The sequence below is a fragment of the Bos indicus genome, chromosome 27, assembly GCF_029378745.1.
Source record: "Bos indicus isolate NIAB-ARS_2022 breed Sahiwal x Tharparkar chromosome 27, NIAB-ARS_B.indTharparkar_mat_pri_1.0, whole genome shotgun sequence".
Lineage (NCBI taxonomy): Eukaryota > Metazoa > Chordata > Mammalia > Artiodactyla > Bovidae > Bos > Bos indicus.
Genome location: NC_091786.1, coordinates 38275604 through 38291496, shown reverse-complemented (window position 1 = coordinate 38291496; position 15893 = coordinate 38275604). Strand labels below are relative to the sequence as shown.

General features: G+C 46.5%; 1 protein-coding gene across 2 annotated transcripts in view; it reads left to right on the top strand.

Annotated features, from left to right (window-relative positions):
- Positions 1–15893, top strand: part of SH2D4A (SH2 domain containing 4A) — a 65390-nt gene that overhangs the window by 35497 nt on the left and 14000 nt on the right. For both annotated transcript variants that reach the window (XR_011564448.1, XM_070781521.1), the window contains 3 exons: positions 4305–4416; positions 5897–6098; positions 9134–9264. Coding sequence is in view for 1 of the 2 variants with exons in the window: in XM_070781521.1 (XP_070637622.1) it covers positions 4305–4416; positions 5897–6098; positions 9134–9264 (445 nt within the window). In the remaining variant the exon portion in view is untranslated. The remainder of the gene's footprint in view (positions 1–4304; positions 4417–5896; positions 6099–9133; positions 9265–15893) is intronic.

The following is a 15893-nucleotide window of genomic DNA, read 5'->3' as shown; positions in this document are numbered from 1 at the left end:
TGGGGAAGCCCATTCCAGGCAGAGGGAACCGCACATAGGCAAGCACAGAGGCGAGAACTGTCGGACGATGCGGTGGAGGAAAGACAGAGAAATGGGTGGATGAGCTGGAGCGAGGTGCCGGGGAGGGAGCCGATGGGACTGTCTGCGTCAGCCTGCAATGAGCGGCTTTGTGTTGGGGACCTTTGACAGCGCCCCTGCCCGTCTCCAGCTCTGCGCCGTGGCCCCTGGACATCTGGACCAGTGTCCAGCCTCAGCCCCGCTGCCCCTCCACTTCCCGGCCTTCATCCTGGACCTGTGGGCTTCGGCAGATAGAAGGTTCCTTGTCTTCAGTGGACAGACAGACGTTTCCGCTTCTAAAGAGGAAATGAGGGTTTTCTAAATAGAGGAAGTAAAGATCAACTTGTAAAGCCTTTTCTAAAAGTACATTTTTCTGGAGGAATCCTTAGGGAAACTCAGGACAAGCTCTTGAGTGTTGTAGCTGGGTTGAATGAACACAGCGGCCGAGGTCAGGTCTCACCTGCTGTCGCTCTGTGAAACCCGCTGATTCTGTCTCCTTCCTCCCTGTGCCCATACGCATTGATGCTGCGGATAAAAAAGGAATGCGATTTACTAAACACAGCGCTCTCAGACACTGGGGTAGCCCCCAGCAACTAAGCACTGCCCAAGTTACTATTTACTTAATATATTTCCTTAAGGAGACCCACTTTGCAAACTTCTTGCTTTTCCTAAGCAACAATATGCATCATACTGTAGTTTAGTATTGTAGTTATATTTTTTCCCAGTTATTTAAAATCAGTTTTTAAAAGGCAGGTGTCAGACAAACAAAGCTCGACTTGGAAGTTTTTCCTGTTTGAGCTTAGAAATTGGGACCTGCACTTGGGACTGATTTCAGGCTTGCCAACAGCTTCATTAAGGCGATGGCAAATTTTAATAGTCATTCCAAACACCAAAAGCTCTTCTTTGGTTTTTGTAATATTGACTAAAGAAAGGGGCTTAGCTCTAGGCAGGAAAAGAGTATAAGAAGAAAAAAGTGAAAACAAGCAAACCACAAAAGTTTCGCTACATCTGAGGTGAAGTGCAATTTCTGAATTATCACCATCTTCTGTGTTAACCGAGATTTAATGGTGATTGAAACCAATTTCATAGCGTGTATTTTACTTGTGGTGAAATCATTTAACCACAAGAGAGTCTATTTTTCTATAGGAAAACACAAAAGAGAAAAGCCATCATTTTTGCGGTGCAGAGCAGAGCACGGCCAGTCCTCCCTGATGCTCAGTTTCTCTCATGACTCAGCTGACAGGCTGTGTCTTGCTGTGTGCACCGAGTTGTAAGTTCAGTTTTCTCATGAGCACTCAGAAGGCTGTCCTCAAATAAACAAAGGGATTTTTAAGTGATTTGGTGTGTTAGATTTCTCTCTGGTTAAAAACAAATTCCCTTGAATGCACTTAATGCTTCAGAATGGTAAACGTTAAAATGGTGATGGTAAACTTAATATTATGTACATTTTACCACAATTTTTAAAATGTCATGGTGGTCAGTCAGTCAGTTCAGTCGTTCAGTTGTGTCCGACTCTTTGCGACCCCATGAATCGCAGCACACCAGGCCTCCTTGTCCATCACCAACTCCCGGAGTTCACCCAAACTCATGTCCATCGAGTCAGTGATGCCATCCAGCCATCTCATCCTCTGTCGTCCCCTTCTCCTCCTGCCCTCAATCCCTCCCAGCATCAGAGTCTTTTCCAATGAGTCAACTCGTCTCATGAGGTGGCCAAGGTATTGGAGTTTCAGCTTCAGCATCATTCCTTCCAAAGAAATCCCAGGGCTGATCTCCTTCAGGATGGACTGGGTGGATCTCCTTGCAGTCCAAGGGACTCTCAAGAGTCTTCTCCAACACCACAGTTCAAAAGCATCAATTCTTCAGCACTCAGCTTTCTTCACAGTCCAACTCTCACATCCATACATGACCACTGGAAAAACCATAGCCTTGACTAGATGGACCTTCCTTGGCAAAGTAATGTCTCTGCTTTTCAATATGCTGTCCAGGTTGGTCATAACTTTCCTTCCAAGGAGTAAGCGTCTTTTAATTCCATGGATGCAGTCACCATCTGCAGTGATTTGGGAGCCCCCCAAAATTAAAGTCTGACACTGTTTCCACTGTTTCTGCATCTATTTCCCATGAAGTTATGGGACCAGATGCCATGATCTTCGTTTTCTGAATGTTGAGCTTTAAGCCAACTTTTTCACTCTCTTTCACTTTCATCAAGAGGCTTTTTAGTTCCTCTTCACTTTCTGCCCTAAGGGTGGTGTCATCTGCATATCTGAGGTTATTGATATTTCTCCCTGCAGTCTTGATTCCAGCTTGTGCTTCTTCCAGCCCAGCGTTTCTCATGATGTACTCTGCATAGAAGTTAAATAAGCAGGGTGACAATATACACCCTTGACGTACTCCTTTTCCTATTTGGAACCAGTCTGTTGTTCCATGTCCAGTTCTAACTGTTGCTTCCTGACCTGCATATAGGTTTCTGAAGAGGCAGGTCAGGTGGTCTGGTATTCCCATCTCTTTCAGAATTTTCCACAGTTTATTGTGATGCACACAGTCAAAGGCTTTGGCATCGTCAATAAAGCAGAAATAGATGTTTTTCTGGAACTCTCTTGCTTTTTCGATGATCCAGTGGATGTTGTCAATTTGATCTCTGGTTCCTCTGCCTTTTATAAAACCAGCTTGAACATCTGGACATCACGGTTCACGTATTGCTGAAGCCTGGCTTGAAGAATTTGGAGCATTACTTTACTAGCGTGTGAGATGAGTGCAGTTGTGCGGTAGTTTGAGCATTCTTTGGCATTGTCTTTCTTTGGGATTGGAATGAAAACTGACCTTTTCCAGTCCTGTGGCCACTGCTGGAGACTTTTGGGTTCTCTATATAGAGTTTCCTGTCATCTGCAAATAGTGGCAGTTTCACCTCTTCCCTTCCAATTTTTTCTTTGTCTTTTACTTCTTTTTCTTGTCTGATTGTTATAGTTATGAATTCCAATACTGCGTTGAATAGAAGTGGCAAGAGTGGGCATCTTTGCCTTGTTCCTGTGGGAAGTTTTCAGCTTTTCACCATTGACGATGATGTTTGGCTGCGGGTTTGTTGTAAATGGCCTTCATTATGTTGAGATATGTTCCCTCTAAACACATACTGATGAGAGTCTGTCTGTTTCACATTCTTTCTCTGCATCTATGGAGATAACCTTGTGGTTTTTGTCTTGTCTTTTGCTGATGTCGTGCACCTCATTGACTGATTTGGGTGTGTAGAGTCATTCTTGTGACCGTGAAATGAATCCAACTTGATCACGGTATAGGATCCTTTTTATGTGTTTTTGGATTCAGTTTACAAATATTTTGTTGAGGAGTTTCGCATCTGTATTATTCAGACATATTGGCCTGTAAATTTCTTTCTTTTTTTTTTTGTAGTGTCTTTGCCTGGTTTGGTGTCAGGGTGATGTTGGCTTCATAGAATGACTTTGGGAGTGTCTCCTTCTCTTCAGTCTTTCGGAAGAGTTTGAGAAGGATTGGTATGAAATCTTCTTTGTGTTTGTGGTAGGATTCCCCAGTGAAGCCATCTGGTCCTGGACTTTTGTTTGCAAGCAGGTTTTTTTTTTTATTATTATTAGAAATTCTATTTCACTTCTAGTAACTGGTCTATTCAAATCCACTATTTCTTCCTGACTCAGCTTTAGTGGACTGTATTCTTCCAGAAATGTGTCCATTTCCTCTGGTTGTCCACCTGGTTGGCAAATTGTTCATAGTGTTCTCTTATGATTTTTTATATTTCTGTGGTATCAGTTGTTATCTTCTCATTTCTAATTTTGTTTTCTTGAGTTCTGTCTCTCTGTCTTCTTTTGAGCCTGGCTAGAGGTTCGTTAAATTTGTGTATCTTTAAAAAAAAAGTTGTTAGTTTTATTGATCTGTTCTATTGTTTTTGAACTCTATTTATCTTCTCTCTGATCTTTATTATTTCCTTCTTTTTGTTGACTTTGGATTTTGTTTGTCCTTTTTCTAATTCTTTAGGTGGTAAGTTGGGCTGTTTGAGATTTTTTTCTCGTTTCTTGAGGAAGGCCTGTATTTCTATGAACTTCCCTCTTAGAACTGCTTTTCCTGCATTCCGTCAATCATGTAAGCGTGTGCTTTCATTTTGGGCTTTCCGTTCTCTTCCGTTCGTCCATATGCTCGTTTCTGTGCCCACTCCGTACGTAGCACCTGCCTCATTGCCGGAAACTGCCGGAGTTCCTCACTAGTGTTTGGTTTTGTTTTTTAAACAGAAGAAAGTGTCAGTGAAGAAAACACAAGATGAAGAAATAAAACAAATAGATGAAGAGAGAACCAAGGAGATTTATAAAAACTGGAAAGAAGATTCGGAGTGGCAGGCTTCTTGTAAGTACCCAGAGGCCTCTGTAACAGTGACACGAAAGCAGCTTGTTCACTTAATAATATGACGACCTGGGAAACACTTAGAATGGTTGTCCAGAGATATTTTTAACACTAAATTATTACTCAAAGGCTACGGGCCACCTTTTGAATTGCAGCAAGGTTCTCAGCTCATCTTTGCACCAGCAACATTATGATGTATCTAAATGATGGAATGGTATTTAGCTATGAAAAATGTTTTGGAAGAGCGTTTAATGTCCTTGGAATATATTTATATCTGTTTAACTTGAAGAAGAAAAATGATTATAAAAATAGTATGAAAAGCACCCCTGTTTTAAAATGTCTAAGTGTATGAGGGAAAAGGCGTGGAAGGTTAACATATTAACATTAGTTTTCTTGCAGAGGCAGGATTCAAAGTTACTTGTTGGACTTCTTGTTTTTGTGTATTTTTCTCAGCTTTCAACAGTGAGCACATCTAAACTTTGTAATCAGAAGACACAGGGATGACAGGCAGGCTTGTCACATCCTTGCCACACCTGTGGCTGAACCCTGCTTCATTCTGAGTTAGCATTGCCCAGAGAGGGTCCTCCTAGGGAGAGGCCAGTGCCGATGAAGCAGAGCAGAGGGTGAGCGAGGCTGATGCTGGGAGGATTCGGGTGTGAAGCAGGGTTAGGGCTTCCATCTGACCTGGACTAGGAAGCCCTAACTGCCCGGTCATCCCTTGAGGCAGTGGGAGGAGCCAGGGACGGGCATGTCCGCAGAATGTTGGGAATTCCTTTACAACGAACACCATTAAAATGACAGTTTTTGTGAAATGAAAATGTTCACCAGATCCCATCACTTCTATGCAGTGAAATCTTAGTGTAATGGAAGATTTTAGGCATTTCTTTGAAGTCAGACATAACAGATTCTGACCAATAATGCCTGAAATACAGATAAATACCCATAAGGCTTATTCTTACATCCTGCGTCAAGTCCATGATGCTCAGTTGCTGAAATAAAAACTGCCAAAGCCCTTCTGTGTTACAGTGCAATCGTAAGAGGCTGTTTTGGGGTTGCTTTCATGCACCCACCGAGGCTGTGACTGGCCGTGTAAGAATCATTTCCTTCTTCCGTCTGGGAGGCCGAATCACTCGTGGTTCAGCCACGCAGACTCTGAGCGTGGCCTCTCTGCCCACCCAGCCCGTCCTCGGCCACAAGCCACTGAAGAGCCCCTGATGGTCTGGGGAGGGGCGGTCTCTGGGCTCAAGGATGAGACTGCGGCTTCACCTCGTATTATCCTGAGACCCTGCTGACCGGACCCTCGCTCGGGCTGAGATTCCTCTCCGCCTTGGCTGCTGCAGGAAGTTCTCGGGCACGGGGCTCCCCTTCCCTCCCCCGTCCCTGCCCCCCCGACTCTGCTCCCCGTCTGCCGTCTGCCGCGCTGACTCTGCTGACTCTGCTCACTGTCTCCGTGGGCTGACTCGAACCCCGCTGTCTCTCCTAGTGCGAAAATCCAAAGCCGCTGATGAGAAGCGGCGCTCCCTGGCCAAGCAGGCCCGGGAGGACTACAAGCGGCTGTCGCAGCGGGGGAGGAGCGGCAAGGGGCAGCAGGGCCCCCCGGGCGGCCCCCAGAAACCCAAGAGGCCCCCGCTCCCCCCCAAGCCTCATTTCCTGAGCCCAGCAGGACAGCCACACACACCTCTCAGGTGAGAAGCTGGGCGGGCGGCTCTAAGTGTAAGTAATTGAGGGTAAGTTGCGTGGCCGCTTCGGGGACAGAGGCTGCCCGTGCCATTCAGTCCAGCCCCACCTCCCAGCCTACGATGCTAAGACACCTGGGCAGGCCTTCATCCCTCCTCGCCTGTAAAATCCCCACTGTGGGTACCACTAACATGCCCAGTAACTTCGTGAAGATACCTAGACAGGTTAGTGACTTCGCATGCCCCCAGCCCAGCCCCTCTCTGGTGACAGCCAGTAAGGGGAGGGGGACGGTTGAGGAGTCGTCCCAGTGGGAACCCCGGGCTTGCTGGCCTTCACGTCACCAGCAGAACTCCATTTTCCACAGATCAGGATGAAAGATTTGATGACGGTTCTCATTCTGGGGCAGCCTTTCCTGGTGGCTCTGCGGGTAAAGAACCTACCTGCCAGTGCAGGAGATGCAAGAGACGCAGGTTCAATCCCTGGGTCAGGAAGATCCCCTGGAGTAGGAAATGGCAACCCACTCCAGTGTTCTTGTCTGGAACATTCCATGGACAGAGGAGCCTGGAGGGCTACAGTCCATTGGGTCCCAAAGAGTCGGACACGACTGAACACACACACACTCATTCTGGGATATACAGCTAAGCTCATAGGTTGAGAATTTGGAAATGTTTCTTTTTTTAAATGCAGACTTTATTTGATGATGATGATTACCTTAGCTTTGGGGGTATTAGGCAGAACAATTTGTTTTGGAAGCTCCTTAACGAAAAGTTAAGAAAGTGAAGAGGAACTAAAAAGCCTCTTGATGAAGGTGAAAGTGGAGAGTGAAAAAGTTGGCTTAAAGCTCAACATTCAGAAAATGAAGATCATGGCATCCGGTTCCATCTCTTCATGGGAAATAGATGGGGAAACAGTGGAAACAGTGTCAGAGTTTATTTTTCTGGGTTCCAAAATCACTGCAGATGGTGACTGCAGCCATGGAATTAAAAGACGCTTACTCCTTGGAAGGAAAGCTATGACCAACCTAGATAGCATATTCAAAAGCAGAGACATCAGTTTGCCAGCAAATGTCTGTCTAGTCAAGGCTAGAACAGTGGTACCACAGCAGAAACTCCCATACCTTATATTGTTTTGTTTTGTTTTAATTTATTTATTTTAACAGAGGCTAATTACTTTACAGTATTGTGGTGGTTTTTGCCATACATTCACATGACCTTATGTTAACTGATTATAAAATTATTTTCTCCCGGTTATTGCTATTATATGATTTGGTATGTAGACAGATGATATTTAAAATAACTGAGAGAAATCACATATCGATTTAATGAAATACAACTGTCTAAAGCCTTGTCCTCTCTGACATAAACACTAAAAACCCTTCTCTGTTAGGAGTATGGAAAAATAAAGAACAAAGCTCTCCCTTTGTATGAGGTCAGTGGTTATCTTCAGGGTTTTTTCCTAACAGGAATTATGACCTCAGAGGAAGCAGGGGTGGGCGTTTCCTCTTCTGTGATTATTTCTTTACTCAGAAGAAAGGTTCCGTCTGGGGACTTGCGAGCCAGCACGAAATGACCACTCTACAGAGTGGCTGTTTGGGGAGCGAGTTTTTCCTTATGGATAACAAAACAAGGAAGACCCCACAGTGCTGTGACCAGGCGCAGAGCGTGAACTCCTGCCCAGCCCCTCCCGCGCCCGAGCCTGTCTCTGTGTTGGGCCGGGTCCCCGTGGGCTGGGTGCTCCTCCAGGCTCCCCCGAGGGTGGGAACGTGCCGCCATATGTCTGCACCCAGGGCGTTTTTAGAGCTCAGTCCGTGCGACTGACGGCAACAAAGGTGCCCTTTCACGAGGGTTTTAAGATGATGTTTTAAGCTCGGTTAGCTCATTTTTTCCAACTTAAGCCACTTGCATGAAGTGCTTTTTGTGAGGTGGCCAGACTGGATGGTGTCAGGGCTGAGATTTCAAACAGTGATGACCGAGGTCAGCTAGGAGCCGGCCCGGAGAAGGGCAGACACGGACTGTCCGTGGAGTTTCCGCTTGATCACCGAAGATTTCCTGAAGAAAAGGGCCTAATCTGAAGGCTGGGAGGAGAAATCAGCATGTAATCTCGTGTGTGCAGTGTCCGCTCCCCCAGAAGGTCAAGTATTACAGGCTGTTTTCTCCAAACTGCTATCTTCCTGTGTACTTGCATGTACATCACGTGTGTATATGTACACGCTGACATGTATGTCACATGTAACTCCTGGTAGCATGTGTTACCATTAAGACATATAAAGAACATAAATTAATTTACATGATATCCAGTAGCTCATTTAGACTCATTGTTTTTACACTGAATTCTGCTCAGAATTAGTGGGCCTGGGACTTGGAAATACATTTATTATTAAAACACTGCAGTGTTGCTTTTTACAATGGAAATTGACTTGGGCCCCAGAACTTAAGTTCTGCTACTGATTTTTATTTCAAAACCATGCTGCTGCCTGTATCTTTCTCTTAACCAACCTTCAAACACTCTTCTTTCTTTTACCTTCCATTTCTGAGACTGCCTTTTAGCAGAACTTTTGAAAGTGTGTCAGAGAAGGAAGCAAGTCAGGGAGGTTAGTGGAAACAGGAAGAAGAGGAAATTGAATGATGAAAGTGTTGGGAAAGTTTATTCTATGGCCTTTGGGTTCTTCTGCTTGCAAGCACTTGCTCTCCAGGAAAATATGGGGTGGGGGCAGAATATTTCACTTTTTAGTGCTGTTTTCTCAATTTTTAATTGGGAGTTAATGGAGCTTCTCACTCATATCAAAAATGAGTTAAACACTGTAGTGTTAACTCAAACCCATGAGTAGTCTACAGGACCGGCAGGGCAGATCCATTCCCCACCCTGTTCCCTGCCTTGGAGGAGCCCTGTGACAGCTGTGTGCAGGGCCCCACCTCAGAAGCTCAGCCGTGTGATCTTCAGACGTGTGTTGTATTTGTGTGTGTGTGTGCGTGCGCACATGAGTTTTGAAAGCATTATTTTCAAATCCAGTGACTCTAACTTGTAAACCTTTTACGAATGTCAGGAATCAGAGAGTGAGGAGGCCGGCGTCCAGCCCAGCCCAGGAGGACATCAGGCGCTGGTTCCAGGAGGAGCAGCTTCCTCTGCGGGCGGGCTACCTGGCGGACTCAGACAGCATCGCCCCCTGGTTCCACGGTGAGTGTGCGGCGCTGACCCTGGCGGCGGGTGAGCCAGTAGGAGGGCAGGACAAAGGCTCCCTTCCGCTTGAGCCACCCCAGAGAGGCTCTGATACTGTTCTCAGAAGGTGGATTTTCCCAGCTTTCTCAGGGAGCGGCTGGCACCTGCCAAGTGGGCCACAGCCTTGGTGGCTGCCAGCAGAGGTTGGTTGATCACCCCAGATGGACACCGGGGGGCGACTGGCAAGGCATTGCCCCCTGGGCCCCTGCATAGGGCACTCGGTTGTGCCCCCCACGGATGGCAGCACCGTCGGTCCGCCCCCCACCCCCAAGCAGGGAGGGGCCACCAGATATGGTCGGAAGGGCACAGGCAACATGACCTTGAGCAGATCACGTTCTCTCTTGTTCTTGTTGTTTAGTTGCTAAGTTGTGTCCCACTCTTTGTGACCCCACGGACTGCAGCATGCCAGGCCTCCCTGTCCACGATCTCGCAGAGTTTGCTCAAACCCATGTCCATCGAGTCGGTGATGCCATCCAACCATCTCATTCTCTGTTGTCCCCTTCCTCTCCTGCCTTCAATCTTTCCCAGCATCAGGGTCTTTTCCAATGAGTCAGTTCTCATCAGGTGGCCAAAGTACTGGAGCTTCAGCTTCAGCCTCAGTGCTTCCAATGAAAATTTAGGGTTGATTTCCTTTAGGATTTGGTTCTCTGTAGTGAATCCATTTATCCGAGCCTCATTTTCCTCATGCATTAAATGAAGGGGTTGAGCACTGTGACCTTCAATTAAGGTTCTGTGGTTTTGATCCCTGCAGTTAAGGCTGTGAGATGGGCTTGTTGGAGGCTAAGCAGAGGTCAGCTCATAAAGCATGTCTTCATTCGATGCTTGAAACTGGACTCATTCAAACCGTCTATTTACCCTGCACCCACCTCACTGACCTCTCAGCTTCTTGGATTTCAAAAACAGGCAGTGACTTTCTGTCTGCTGCTTCTGCGAGTTCTGTGGTTGGGTTGGATTATCACTGGCTCTGTGGACAACAAAAGCTTTAAGACAGAAATCACGTCCTCTCACAGAGAACGCTTGTCCTAACGGGTGTCTTGGTTTGAGTTGTGTTTAAGACTACTCTCTTTTCAGTAGGATCATCTCACGTAGAAATAGAGCCACAAAAATCAGCTACCAAACCCATAGGATGGCAAACTCCTCTGAGAAAGAACCAAGTCGTCTGTGGCAGGCTCTCTGCGAAGGGACTGCTTTTACAGGTGCAGCAGAACCATCTCGTTTTCCCTGAAAATGCAGGTTCTCTGGGGACTGAGGTTTTGTAACTGTCCATGCCCAGAGGAGCCCCCTCTGTCTCCCAGGAGGAGGTCTTAAGCCTCCTTCCCCTTCTGCTCTCCTCTGAAGATACTGGGGGAGGGACTGACAACGGTGAACAGAAAGAACATGTCAGCACCTCCACCATCTCGCGTTGCCTGTCTTTCTCCACCATCTCGCCTTGCCTGTCTTCTTTTTTTAAGATAAGCAGTGAGGAAACCGGCCTCTCTGTAGTCTCTGTGTTGCTGGGCAGAAGATGCTGCTCTTCCTGGTCCCAAGGGTGCTAGCTTTTTAACTGCAGGGAGTGAGACATTCAAAGTGCTGATGTTGTTAAAAATCCTGATACTTTAATAGGCAGTTCTACTTGAAAGAGTTGCTATGAGCTAGGAAGACACAGTTGGACTAAAAATTTAGTTGAAGCTTTGGTTGAAATATAAGACTCTTGGATTTTACCTGTCATTTATTAATTGCTATTGTTGATGATTTATTTACATTTATACAAATATTTGTCATAGCTGTATCAGTCGTGTCTGACTCTTTGTGATCCTGTGGACTGTAGCCCACCAGGCTCCTCTGTCCATGGGATTCTCCAGGCAAGAATACTGGAGTGGGTGGCCATGCCCTCCTCCAGGGGATCTTCTCGACCCAGGGATTGAACTGTGTCTCTTACATTTCCTTCATTGGCAGGTGGATTCTTCACCACTAGCTCTGCCTAGGAAGCCCGTTGTAAGCAAAGTAAATAATATGATATGATATAGTGATGTAATTGGAGAAGGAAATGGCAACCCACTCCAGTGTTCTTGCCTGGAGAATCCCAGGGACGGGGAGCCTGGTGGGCTGCCGTCTATGGGGTCACACAATGTCGGCCACAACTGAAGTGACTTAGCAGTAGCAGTGATGTAATAGTAAATACACAGCCATGTAATGAGTGTAAATTATTATCTTTACTTTTAAGAAGAAAAAATTTTGCATTTCTATGATAAAGAGAAGAGGAACCACAGCTTATCTTTTTGAAACATAACTGTTTACTAGGAAACGTGTTTTGAAATAACAGGATGGCAGTTCGCTGTTAGTTTGCCGTCTTCCTTTCATTGACTCAGACCCCTAAATCACCCTTCGTAAGTTACTGTTTTGGCCACCTAATTTTCCCCTGATGGAGTCTGTATTTCACCTCTTTTTCTAAATTAGCTTTGAGTAAGAATGGGGGTCAGAAGGCAGGGACCAGGGAAGTGAGGGCAGCTGGGCCTCTGGCTTGTGGGGAGGGCAGGGGCTGCACACCTTTGGTGAGGCAGGACCCCAGAGGATGCGGCAGGACCCCAGAGGATGTTGGTGAGGCAGGACCCCAGAGGATGCGGCAGGACCCCAGAGGATGTTGGTGAGGCAGGACCCCAGAGGATGCGGCAGGACCCCAGAGGATGTGGCAGGACCCCAGAGGATGTGGCAGGACCCCAGAGGATGAGGCTGGACCCCAGAGGATGTTGGTGAGGCAGGACCCCAGAGGATGTGGCAGGACCCCAGAGGATGTTGGTGAGGCAGGACCCCAGAGGATGTGGCAGGACCCCAGAGGATGCAGCAGGACCCCAGAGGATGTTGATGAGGCAGGACCCCAGAGGATGCGGCAGGACCCCAGAGGATGTTGATGAGGCAGGACCCCAGAGGATGCGGCAGGACCCCAGAGGATGTTGATGAGGCAGGACCCCAGAGGATGCGGCAGGACCCCAGAGGATGTGGCAGGACCCCAGAGGATGAGGCTGGACCCCAGAGGATGCGAGAACTTAGGGGAGGGGGCAGGGCACTCGTTTGGGGTGATGACTTTGAAGGTTCTTTGGGGCCATTGTGTGAAACGGTCCCTGGGGCAGCTAGACTAATGGGTCAGAGCTGGAGATAATAGATCGTCAGCACGTAATTGGAAGCATGGAGGGCGTGGGGTTTTCCAGGGGTGAGCTGGGAGGGTGTGAGAGAGGAGCTGAGGGAGCACCAGGCAGCACCCAGCACGGTGGCAGGGAGGAGCAGGTGGACAGCGGGTCCAGCTTCCTTCTTGCTCAGGGAAGATCAGGCTCTGAAGGCCTTCAACTGTTGAGACCGGGCGGCCCATACCAGGGAGGGTTTTTCTCTCCTCCTTTGAACATGGTTTTTCTAATTATGAAACATTTTACACAAAAACAGTACAGGGGAAAATAATCCAGTGCCAGTGATGTAACAAGTATTTTAGCTGCTCTCCAGATAGGGGGAGTGTTAAAAGCCATATTTACTTTGTATCTATTTTTACTAGGAAATAAACCCTGAAAGACACAATTAAGGCTCCTTTTTCACTCTGTTTTGATGCTGTTTCCTCTTCCCAAGGGATGAACCACTCTTCTGAAGCTGACTTTCCCATCCATATTTGCATTTTATTACATGTATACATGTGTGGGTACTTCAGTAAAATATATTTTAAAAATATAAAACACAGGTATGCATATGTTTCTACAAAACAGAACAATGTGTTTAACATTTAACATATAACATGGTATCATGTGTAGACATTCTTCTGAAACATACATTTTCTGTCAATATTAAGTGGGTTTTCCCTTGTTTATAAAGGTGGACTAATCATTAGTGGTATTTGTAGTGCAGTATTTTATGATATATGTTATTTATATATTTATAATACACATTCTATAAAACACGTAATCTTTTGTGTTTGATGATATATATTTTATCACACACACATACACACGTGTGTCATTACTCATTCATCTCTTCTCCTATATTTGGTACAATTTTTTTGCTGTTATGGAAAATGATGTGGTATTCACCCTGAACTTGCCTCCTTGAACACATTTGTGATCATTTCTTCAGGGTGTGTATTTAGAAGTGAAATTGCTGGGAGGTAGGATACGAACCTCTTTAAGTGTTGCCGGATGTCTTCCAAAGTCATTAAACAAAGTTAAACTCCCACCAGCTTAATCTTACCAGTGGAACCACCTTGTTTTAATTTGCATTGATTTGTCCTCAGTTTAGCTTTTCAGGGTTCCTAGATAGGTGGGTGTCTTCTTCTGTTATTCCTTGTAATCATTTGACCATTCTTTCTGGTCAATTCAATGCCCCAAGGCAGCACAGAGTTTTCTTAGCTCCTAGCTTGGAAAGGTGGCTTCCCTGGTGGCTCAGACGGTAAAGAATCTGCCTGCAATGCAGGAGACCAGGGTTTGATCCCTGAGTCAGGAAGATCCCCGGGAGAAGGGAATGGCAACCCTCTCCAGTATTCTCGCCTGGAGAATCCCATGGACAGAGGAGCTTGGCGGGCTACCGTCTTTGGGGTCACAAAGAGTTGGACGTGACTGGAGAAGGCAATGGCACCCCACTCCAGTACTCTTGCCTGGAAAATCCCATGGACAGAGGAGCCTGGTGGGCTGCGGTCCATGGGGTTGCTAAGAGTTGGACACGACTGAGCGACTTCACTTTCATTTTTTACTTTCATGCATTGGAGAAGGAAATGGCAACCCACTCCAATGTTCTTGCCTGGAGAATCCCAGGGACGGGGGAGCCTGGTGGGCTGCCGTCTATGGGGTCTCACAGAGTCAGACACGACTGAAGCAACTTAGCAGCAGCAGAGCAACTAATACACACAGCTTGGAAATGTAGTGTGATGCAGGCTTAGTACCAGACTCCCGAGATGGATCACTGGGTTTGAGTTGTTTTCTCCTCTGTGAATGGAGGTAATAATAGAATCTACACCACAGCACTGTTTCTAAGTCAGCTGACATCTGAGAAGGCTTAGGCCCTGGTGCAGCGTCTCTGTTGTAACTGATCAGCCTAAGAGAAAGTTTACCCCTCTGGTTCCCTCTGCCCTTCTCCTCCTCATCAGCCTCACCCCGCCAAAAAGTGTTGTCTTCAGTAACAGCATCACGTACAAGGATGAGGCAGCACTTCAATAACATAGATCTTAATTATTTTCCTCAATTATTTACTTAGGGCCTGTCCTTGACAATAGCTTCCCTGGTGGCTCAGACGGTAAAGCATCTGCCTGCAATGTGGGAGACTCGGGTTCGATCCCTGGGTCAGGAAGATCCTCTGGAGAAGGAAATGGCAGCCCACTCCAGTACCCTTGCCTGGAAAATCCCATGGACGGAGGAGCCTGGTAAGCTACTGTCCATGGGGTCGCAAAGAGTTGGACACGACTGAGCGACTTCACTTGTCCTTGCTAAGTCTAGAGCCCAGGAGGTCACCCCAGAAGGCAGCAATAATCTGGAAGGACCAAAGGAGAGCCACCCTGCAAACAGGGAATGAAGTTGCTTGCAATCATCCCAGGCAGTTACGGTTGCGTGTGGGGTCAGCAGGGAGGGTGTGGAGAGACGGCAGTGTGTGCTGCGGTTGCTGAACAGTGCTGTCGCTTTCTTAGGTTTATAATCTGAGTATTGTAGTCCGTTTGGTTTTGTTTCCTCAAGAAGGATTGTCTTCTTCTCTCTCTGTCCTCACCACTTACCTCCTCTCACGCATGAGTGTTCAGGACTGTCTTGATCGTCAAGTACGATCCGTGTTTTTATCCATCTCATTCTCCCGAGTAGCCACCCTGTTACAGCACCTTCTGGTCTGGGCTGTTGGTGCAGTTGGCCATAAGTGTTGAGAAGCCCTCTTGGCTAACTTGACACCCCGCTGAACATGGCCATTTCACTCATCCTGTCTCTTGCTATGGGTCCCCAAAGTAGGTAGGTATATAATTAACTGTACTCACTTTTTGAAGAAAAGGGCTGGGGAACAAGTAAAACTGAAGTTGGAAGGTCCATCCATCACCCCACAGACCCATTTCTTCACTCTGTCCATCAGCATTTTCCTACTTCTGTGAAACATTCAGCAGTGTCAGGAGCTTAGGAGCCAGCAGAGGCTGTGAGTGGGAAGACGGGAAAAAGATGGAAGGAAATGCACAAACAGATTTCTGATTTGGGAGATCTCTAATTGCTTCTGTTGTTGTTAGAGAATTCACATGCTTGCTTCATGCATCAATAGTTGATCATTATTCCTCTGAAAGGTAATTCACACTTCCTTATCCAAATATGGAAGTGATTAGACGGTTGATTAAATATTTCCACCTGATTTATTTCTTTTAAACGTCTTTGCTTTTGTGGCATATGATGAAACCTGCTCTCCAAATGCTTTACATTTTTAAAAACCTTTGTATTTTAAGCTACTTAAAAAGTAAATCCCTTTAACATCTACAGGATACCAACACAGTTCATACCACAGCTATTTTGATTGCTTCCATTTTTCCTGCATAGCTCAGTCATGTCCGACTCTTTGTGATCCTGTGGACTGTAGTCCGCCAGGCTCCTCTGTCCATGGGGATTCTCCAGGCAAGAATA